The sequence below is a fragment of the Gymnodraco acuticeps genome, unplaced genomic scaffold, assembly GCF_902827175.1.
Source record: "Gymnodraco acuticeps unplaced genomic scaffold, fGymAcu1.1, whole genome shotgun sequence".
NCBI lineage: Eukaryota > Metazoa > Chordata > Actinopteri > Perciformes > Bathydraconidae > Gymnodraco > Gymnodraco acuticeps.
In genome coordinates, this window is record NW_022990717.1 from 60,646 (window position 1) to 69,357 (window position 8,712).

Consider the following 8,712-nt stretch of genomic DNA (forward strand, 5'->3'; position numbering starts at 1 on the left):
GCTCATTAACTCTCTGTAAACTAGTTAAAAGGTCTATCGAGAGATAGGCTGGGCAGAATTGACATGACAACCCACCCGTGCAGTCAGAACCTTTTGCTGCTGTGACTTGTGATTTGAATTCTCCGGCCGTTGACTTGTAATAAACTACCAGTGTTTGACATCAAAGCTCCAACTCTCCTCGTGTCTCTCTGAGTCCTGACTCTCCATTGCTGCAGAAGTTTCCCTTACATAACGTTTAACTTGTCTAAATCACAATATAACAAAGGTTTAAGTTACATAACAAACCTAATAAACTATGCTACTGTATACTTCTACTCTATTACATTTTAGGCGCCAATATTGTACCTTTTACTCCACTACATTTATTTGACTGCTTTAGTTACGAGTTACGTTATTGGGTTTAGGATATAATCTAATTCGTAATATAAGTCAATTATGAAATACACTTTGACACATATTTATAGGTTAAAATACCCTGCAGTATATAAAGTTTCAAATTAGCTCGACTTTACAAGTTGTGATAAAAAAACATGAATATTCATAACAGTATACCAGTCAGTGTTTCCGCCAGACCAGGGCTGAGAGGGGCGTCTACCCCGAGAGCGGGGGGGTGCTTGAATTTTGACTTGAACCGTCCCTTATAGATACTGTCTTTTTACGTTAGGCGGATCATTTGGCTCGGCTTTCTTAAAGCGCCGGCTGTTTCGGATCCCAAACGGCTCTTCATGTTACCACAGTTTACCACGGAGCCTCAGTTTTGCCGCTGCGAGGCTCTGGTGGTCGCTGCTCACGCGCCTGCTCCACTACCACCGCTCATCGCGTCCAAATCACGCACGTTCCGTGTTGTCCTGTAGCAGGCACCGCCGATGTCGGGGAAACGATCTTCAATACCCCGAAAATAATCCCACCAGACTCCTTTGCCCCTCAGAGGGATGTTCTTTTTCCTTTTCGTTATTTCAAGCGATAAAAACTCTCGATCTTCTCTCGAATTATTAATATTAATAATTCGAGAGAAGATCGAGAGTTTGACGCAAGACGCCCCCCCTGGCGGAAACGCTGATACCAGTAACTCAATATATGTACAATTTTGAAATGGGACATTACGCATAATGAGTACTTTTACTTTCGGTACTTTAAGTATATTTGTATGCCGGTACTTTTACTGAAGTACAATTTTGAATGCAGGGCTTTTACCTTTCGGAAAGTACTTTGAAAATGTAGTTTTGCTCTTAACTCTGAGTACTTCTTCCTCCACTGCTTTTAACCTTAACATAAACCTAATCACGGAGAACTGTCATTGTACTTGCATCACACGCCAAGTACGACCCTATGTCTATCGGACTACTTTTTACGTTGGAATATTACGCAAACATGTACCGAAAGCAGTCAAAAGTAACACCAAAGTGTCCTTATTGTGTACAAATGTGTGTTCGCATTTAATGTCTTAGCGTCCAACTTTAGCGATAGGTCTTGGATGTGTGTAGCCAGTTTATCACGAAGACCGATATAGTTTGTTGTAAAAGTGAAACATTTGTATTATATGTTACTGTCAGTGTTAAAACACTGTAGAGAGAACAGCTGTGATCCACATCCTGTATGGAGAGCGGTGGATTCATCTCCAATCACACATCAGTACTTGAGTCTGAGAGATTAGAGAGTATAGATTACATCAGGATAAAAATAGTCCTCATTTATCCACAGAGACAGATATATCTCTCTATGGTGTTGATAAGCTGAATGACTGTATCGTATCATAGAGATAACTCAGATGTCAATAATTGGTTATTTGATTTTGGTTGATAAACAACAGCTCATGTGTTCATATAGTTCATAAACATGCATTGATTTCAGACGTGGGGTTTGATTGCTGTCACTTATTCCTACATTTCCACCTGTCAATCATTAGAAAAGCAGGAAACCATCAACCTGCCACTCACCCATCCTCCCTTTGAACGCTTGAAGACTAAGAAAAATACTGATTGACAGCTGCCATGCAAAATGATACCCATTGATTTCTTGTTTTCACCAACGATAGCTTTTTTAGGTAAGAGAGAAGGGTTTAAGATAAGAAAAGTGGATTCATATCAAGGTACACAAATTGTTTGTCCAACGCAAGGAAGTTTAAGGAACGTTGAATAATGCATGGACATAAAAACAATCGAATTTAGATATTTATATTGTCTTATATTGGATTATTACATGTTATTGGCTCATTGATCCCAGTTAGCTATTACCTATTCAAACCCTTAGAAAATGATATTACATGTGTTCAGCTTCTGGATTGGTTCAGTTGACTCTTAAGTCAAACAGAACATTTATATTTGTGTGGTCTAATGTGTTAAAACCAAACCTACACCTCACATAAGTTTCACTTTAGACTCAACTTCAACTACATAATACAACTTCCTAAATAGCTCAGAGAAAAGTGTAATTAATTGATTCGGTCAAATAATTAATAGCGCCTCAAATCAGATAATTCATTTTTAAAGCACTTGAGTTCCCAGACTTTGTTTTTCCGAAGTTTGGAGACTCTGCCGGTGGCACTGAGCTGTCAGAGTCTCAGCTGCAAACTTTCTGTCCTTATATAAGGTCTGACAACTCGCTGCAGCTCTTAAAAAGTACCCAGAGAAATGTGCTTACTCGCAGCAAAGTTCCTCCAGTTGTCAGAGGTGGGAGGAAGTGGAGTAAAAATACTTCATTACTGTACTTAAGTATATGTTTCTGGTATCAGTACTTTACTCCACTACTTATTTTCCTGACTACTTTTTACTTCTACTTCTTACATGTTGAACTCAAATACCTGTACTTTCTACTTCTTACATGTTGAACCCAAATACCTGTACTTTCTACTTCTTACATGTTGAACTCAAATACCTGTACTTTCTACTTCTTACATGTTGAACTCAAATACCTGTACTTTCTACTTCTTACATGTTGAATACAAATACCTGTACTTTCTACTTCTTACATGTTGAACACAAATACCTGTACTTTCTACTTCTTACATGTTGAACTCAAATACCTGTACTTTCTACTTCTTACATGTTGAACCCAAATACCTGTACTTTCTACTTCTTACATGTTGAACACAAATACCTGTACTTTCTACTTCTTACATGTTGAACACAAATACCTGTACTTTCTACTTCTTACATGTTGAACTCAAATACCTGTACTTTCTACTTCTCACATGTTGAACACAAATACCTGTACTTTCTACTTCTCACATGTTGAACACAAATACCTGTACTTTCTACTTCTCACATGTTGAACTCAAATACCTGTACTTTCTACTTCTTACATGTTGAACACAAATACCTGTACTTTCTACTTCTTACATGTTGAACTCAAATACCTGTACTTTCTACTTCTCACATGTTGAACACAAATACCTGTACTTTCTACTTCTCACATGTTGAACACAAATACCTGTACTTTCTACTTCTTACATGTTGAACCCAAATACCTGTACTTTCTACTTCTTACATGTTGAACCCAAATACCTGTACTTTCTACTTCTTACATGTTGAACACAAATACCTGTACTTTCTACTTCTCACATGTTGAACTCAAATACCTGTACTTTCTACTTCTCACATGTTGAACTCAAATACCTGTACTTTCTACTTCTTACATGTTGAACTCAAATACCTGTACTTTCTACTTCTTACATGTTGAACTCAAATACCTGTACTTTCTACTTCTTACATGTTGAACTCAAATACCTGTACTTTCTACTTCTTACATGTTGAACCCAAATACCTGTACTTTCTACTTCTCTCATGTTGAACTCAAATACCTGTACTTTCTACTTCTTACATGTTGAACTCAAATACCTGTACTTTCTACTTCTTACATGTTGAACTCAAATACCTGTACTTTCTACTTCTCTCATTTCCCAAACAGCTGGTTCCTTTAGTCTGAATGTGTGTTTGATGCGTGATCATTATTCTTTAGAGTCATTGCGTGCCTATTGATTTGAACACGATCCGTGTATCCATAATTTCCTGGTCTTCTCTAAAGAAGAGGGACCAATGGAAACGTTGTCATGTTGCCGTTGTTCAGCATGGAAACATTCATTAGCTAACAATGACATTATTGTTCTATTAATATAAAGGGAGGTCAGGTACTCTTTAAAGCAGCTGCTAGTTATGGGTACTTTTTACTGAAGGACACTTCAAAGCCTCTTTACTTTTACTTGAGTAAAGAAGTTTAGTCAGTACTTCTACTTTCACCAGAGCATTTTTAAACACGAGTATCTGTTCTTCTACTTGAGTAAAGCATGTGTACTTTTGCCATCTCTGGTGACGATGAAGTCATTGTTGTCTCTAATCCTTTGTTAATCCTTTCTTCTCCTCCAGCTGTTCGAAACGACCGCAATAAGAAGAAGAAGGAGAGTCCGAAGCCGGAGCTGACGGAGAGTTACGAGCTGACGGCCGAGCTGGAAACCATCATCGAGAAGATCAGAAAGGCCCATCAGGAAACCTTCCCCTCCCTCTGCCAGCTGGGCAAATACACCACGGTGAGTTCAGGGACCTGAGTCATAAACATGTTAGAGCAGGGGGGTCAAAGTCCTCTCAGTTCAGGGGTCAAATTTGAGCGCAAGTGGGCCGGACCAGTAAAATCCAAGCATAATAATCTAGAAATAACCACGACTTCAAATGGTTGCCTTTGTTTTAGTGCATAAAAGTATGTTCTGTATCTATCTTTTGACAAAACATTATGAACAAGTCAAAGTCAACTTTTTTGTCAATCTTTCAGTTTGTGTGTACTGACAGAGAGACCGAAATACCGTTTCCCACAATCCAGAGGTATACAAAATACAAATATATATAAAATATGTATACAAATATGTATATATACATAATCAAAAGACACATGTACTGTATACATATGCACACATTAAAGTCATAAATAAAAGCACAACAATCAATATATACAAAATAACAGCCACTTCAAAATCTGTGAAAAACAACCAAGAAAATCAAGTGCAATTTCAACAGTTAGTGCCATGTACATGTTCGAATTGATTTATTTGAAGCTCCAACCACCGGAATTCGTTATGATAGTTAAGAAAACTCTCCTGGAGAATTTTATTCAAATTCCAACAACATTTACCCCCCCCCATCAACCTTGAAGTTTAGCCTCAAATTGAAAGTGGGAAAGTCTAATCTTCATCCCCCAGAATTCATTCTATTAGTCAAGAAAACTCTCCTGGTGAATGTTTTCCTCAATCTGACAACATCACCCCACCCCCCCCCCCCCCCCCATCGAGCTGGGCTGCCACACCAGCAGCTGCAACTGAGGCTACACTTCCAGCTCGATGAGGGGGGGGGGTACATGTTGTCAGATTGAGGAAAACATTCACCAGGAGAGTCTTCTTGACTAATAGAATGAATTCTGGGGGATGAAGATTAGACTTTCCCACTTTCAATTTGAAGGACCACCCTCATTCACACATTACATCAGATCACAGTGTATCTACAGACACATGTAGTCGGAGGTATCTGGAACTGAACTATCTGGTATTTTACTGTGTGATTTATTTGTCTGATCATTTCCACATCTGTGTAGTAATCCTCACACACCACAAAGTGGAAGCCATTAAGGAAGAAGTTATCCGCCTGCCTGTAAATATATTACTTTGTACGTAAAAAATACATATAAGTTCAATCCAATCCAACTTTATTTATATAGCACTTTAAAACCTTCAGACCAAAGTGCTGGACAGAGAGATCAGCTCACACAACATAAAATAAATACATTAAACAAAACAAACCAGAATAAACGTAAAAATAATAAAAAACAGCCATATGATAAAAACAATAGACCACTGAAAGCAAATAAAAGCAATAATCTACTTGTTTACGAATGCTAAGGAGAAGAGGTGGGTTTTAAGACAGGATTTAAAAGCAGACAGTGGGAGCCTGTCTGATTAACAAGGGCCGGTCGTTCCACAGTGCGTGAACTATATATAGGGCTCGACCAAACCATCTCTTGTTGCACTCAAGCTGCTGACTCACAGTATATTGAACATTGAACAAAGTATGTTTGACAGCCTGCGTTAGAGCTTTCACCTGATCGACCAATATCTCTGCCTTTTGATCCGAACTACCCGCAGAGTGCAGAGCTCATAATGATAATCAATACGAGTTCTGTACTCTCCTCTGCCAGGTAAATCCTCAACACCACCACTTCTCCTTCTTCTCCTCTCAAGAGCCACTCATTACGTGTGATGGAAAGCCTGTAGAAAGCATGAGTCACACAGTAATAACATCGTGCGGTGAACTCATCGCCGCTTCCAGCTGTCTCTGGTGAGCTGGATCTGATGATGGTTGCAGGGTTTGTTTGCCCCAGATTTGAGATTTGGCACAAGGGAGAGGAGGATTTAAAAAGAGAGAAGTCTAGACTGGAAGACGTTGCAGCCGAAGGGAAACATTCTCCCAGACAGGAAGCAGATCTTCAGCCAACTGCAGCGTCTGGCTCTGTGGTGATGCTCGAATGAACGGACTAACGTTTTTGAGTTGTGTGAGTTCTCGTGAATCCTTAACTTTACCCACTCTCTGCTGTCTGTGTTTTTGTCAATGTATAGAACATGTCAGAAACAAAAACATACAACAATAATATATATATATATTCTCTTTTTCCTTTTTTTTCTCACTCAAATTAATAATTATAACAAAGTACAAAAAACAAATAATAACAAAAACAAAAGCAATAATAATTCTCAGGTAGTCTGTCATGTTCAACAGGGGCAAGAAGAAGCTTAACAACACTGTTCTGGCCCCCCCCCCCCCCCTCTAGCATATATCTTTCTTATAAATAAAACATTAGGTCATCAGCGACATGTTTGTCATGTTGGGACGGGTGGCGCAGTGGTCTGTGCGTTTGATCATCAGATTAAGGGGCGTTGGGGAACTCCAGTTCGAAACCCGCTCCCGCCCCACACACACTTCACCCGGATGTGCTCCTGTGGGTATCGTCCACAGTAGATGACCATTACATGTATGATCTGTATGTGTAATGTGTATTTGTAAAGCGCTTTGAGAGTCTTTGATAAAGCGCTATAATAAATATAAGGATTATTATTATTATTATTATTTGTTTGCTTTTAGTTTTTTTACAAAACAATCAGAAAGACTTTTACAATTACAAGAAATAACAACAAATGGGATTCACAGGTCCTGTTCATAACCATTCATGATGTGGCTCCTAAATAATACTTTCAGTTTAGACTCGTACAATATCTCAGTGCATCGCTGCAGTTGTTCCACAGACTAACCTTTGGATGAGATGCAGAAGGCATTTGTTCGTACGGGTGGTTTTTTGAAAATGCAGTTTCCTCTCATGCTTTCTCTCCGTGTGAAAAGTCCCTGGATGTTATGAGGTCATTGTTGATTTGCGGCTCTGAACATCATTTGAATAGTTTTATAGTCAACCAGGTTTTGTAGTTTTAGTGTTTTTAGCTTGATGAATAATTTATTTGTTGGTTCTCTGTACGTAGTTTGATGTATACCTCGTACGGCTGTTACTCTGCATTGGGAGGACAGCGTTTGACGAATGATTAAAGATCGTACAGTTCGCCTTCACTTGTTCTTCCAGGTGAGATGCAGACAGATTCATCCTGAGCTCTAAAACAAGAGGCATTTTGAATCAAAGCTTGAGAGACTAGCCTGTTTATCTACATGGATGTAAGCTTATACATAACGACTGATATTCACACATTCTCACGGTGGATTTCTTGGAGGTTAACATTTGACAAACAATACAGTTTACAAGAGTCTTGTTCTGCTTGGTATCCTAGCGAGATGCAGATTCACACAATCCTGAGCTTAAAAATAACAACTGATATTCACACATTCTCACGGTTGATTTCTTGGAGGTTAACATTTGACAAACAAAGCGTACAGTTCGCCTTTACAAGAGTCTGTCCTGCCAGGAGATCCTAGCGAGATGCAGATTCACACAATCCTGAGGTCAAATAATTGTCTCGTTACGAATCAAAGCATTCAATAAACTGGGCATTGTGTCTTTATTAATGTACACAAATACACAATGACTGGTAATGCATTGCAGGCAACTTTTATGGGGTGGGCATAACGAGCGGTCGAACATGCATGTACTAAAACTAACTCCATATTATTCCTCAACAGGTAACATTAACAGCAAGGAGCAGTTACTTTGAGTCCGCACATCACTGCAGGACAGTGGATTAAAAGCAGCTAATCCAATCAGCCTGTGTTTGTGTTTTTATGAATCAAAGCGTACGGGAAAAAGATCTGAGCAATTTATCGATATTGAACCAATATCTTGACATGAGGCTCAATATCGCCCTGGAGTTTGGATGTCATTAACTCCTTATCGATGTAATGTTCTGGACTTACAGACTGTTCTAGCTGTGTTAGTTATACTTCTTCACCTTTCCGTCAGACAGCCTTTCTTTGTCTATCTGCTCTCTAAAGCCACCAGACTCCACTGAGCCATTTCCCCGCTGCAGAACACAAACGTGTTGCTTTGTGTGTGTTATTGTTTGACTCTGTGAATTCAAACTAACTAACCCTTTAGTCAAACAAAGACAAAGGCTGCTGGGCTAGTTATGCATGATGTAAGACAGGGCAATACATTCATATTATATCGATATTGTGATTGTAATATCCCACATGTGTCTTCTCCTGGTTTTTAACGCTCTATTGCTGCAAAATGATGGATTAT

General features: G+C 38.9%; 1 protein-coding gene across 1 annotated transcript in view; it reads left to right on the plus strand.

Moving 5' to 3' along the window:
- Positions 1-4,540, plus strand: part of LOC117556348 (retinoic acid receptor beta) — a 64,738-nt gene extending 60,198 nt beyond the window's left edge. Inside the window, exon 4 of the mRNA XM_034231639.1 lies at positions 4,362-4,540. Coding sequence (XP_034087530.1) covers positions 4,362-4,540 — 179 coding nt within the window. The remainder of the gene's footprint in view (positions 1-4,361) is intronic.
- The last annotated feature ends 4,172 nt before the right edge of the window (positions 4,541-8,712 follow it).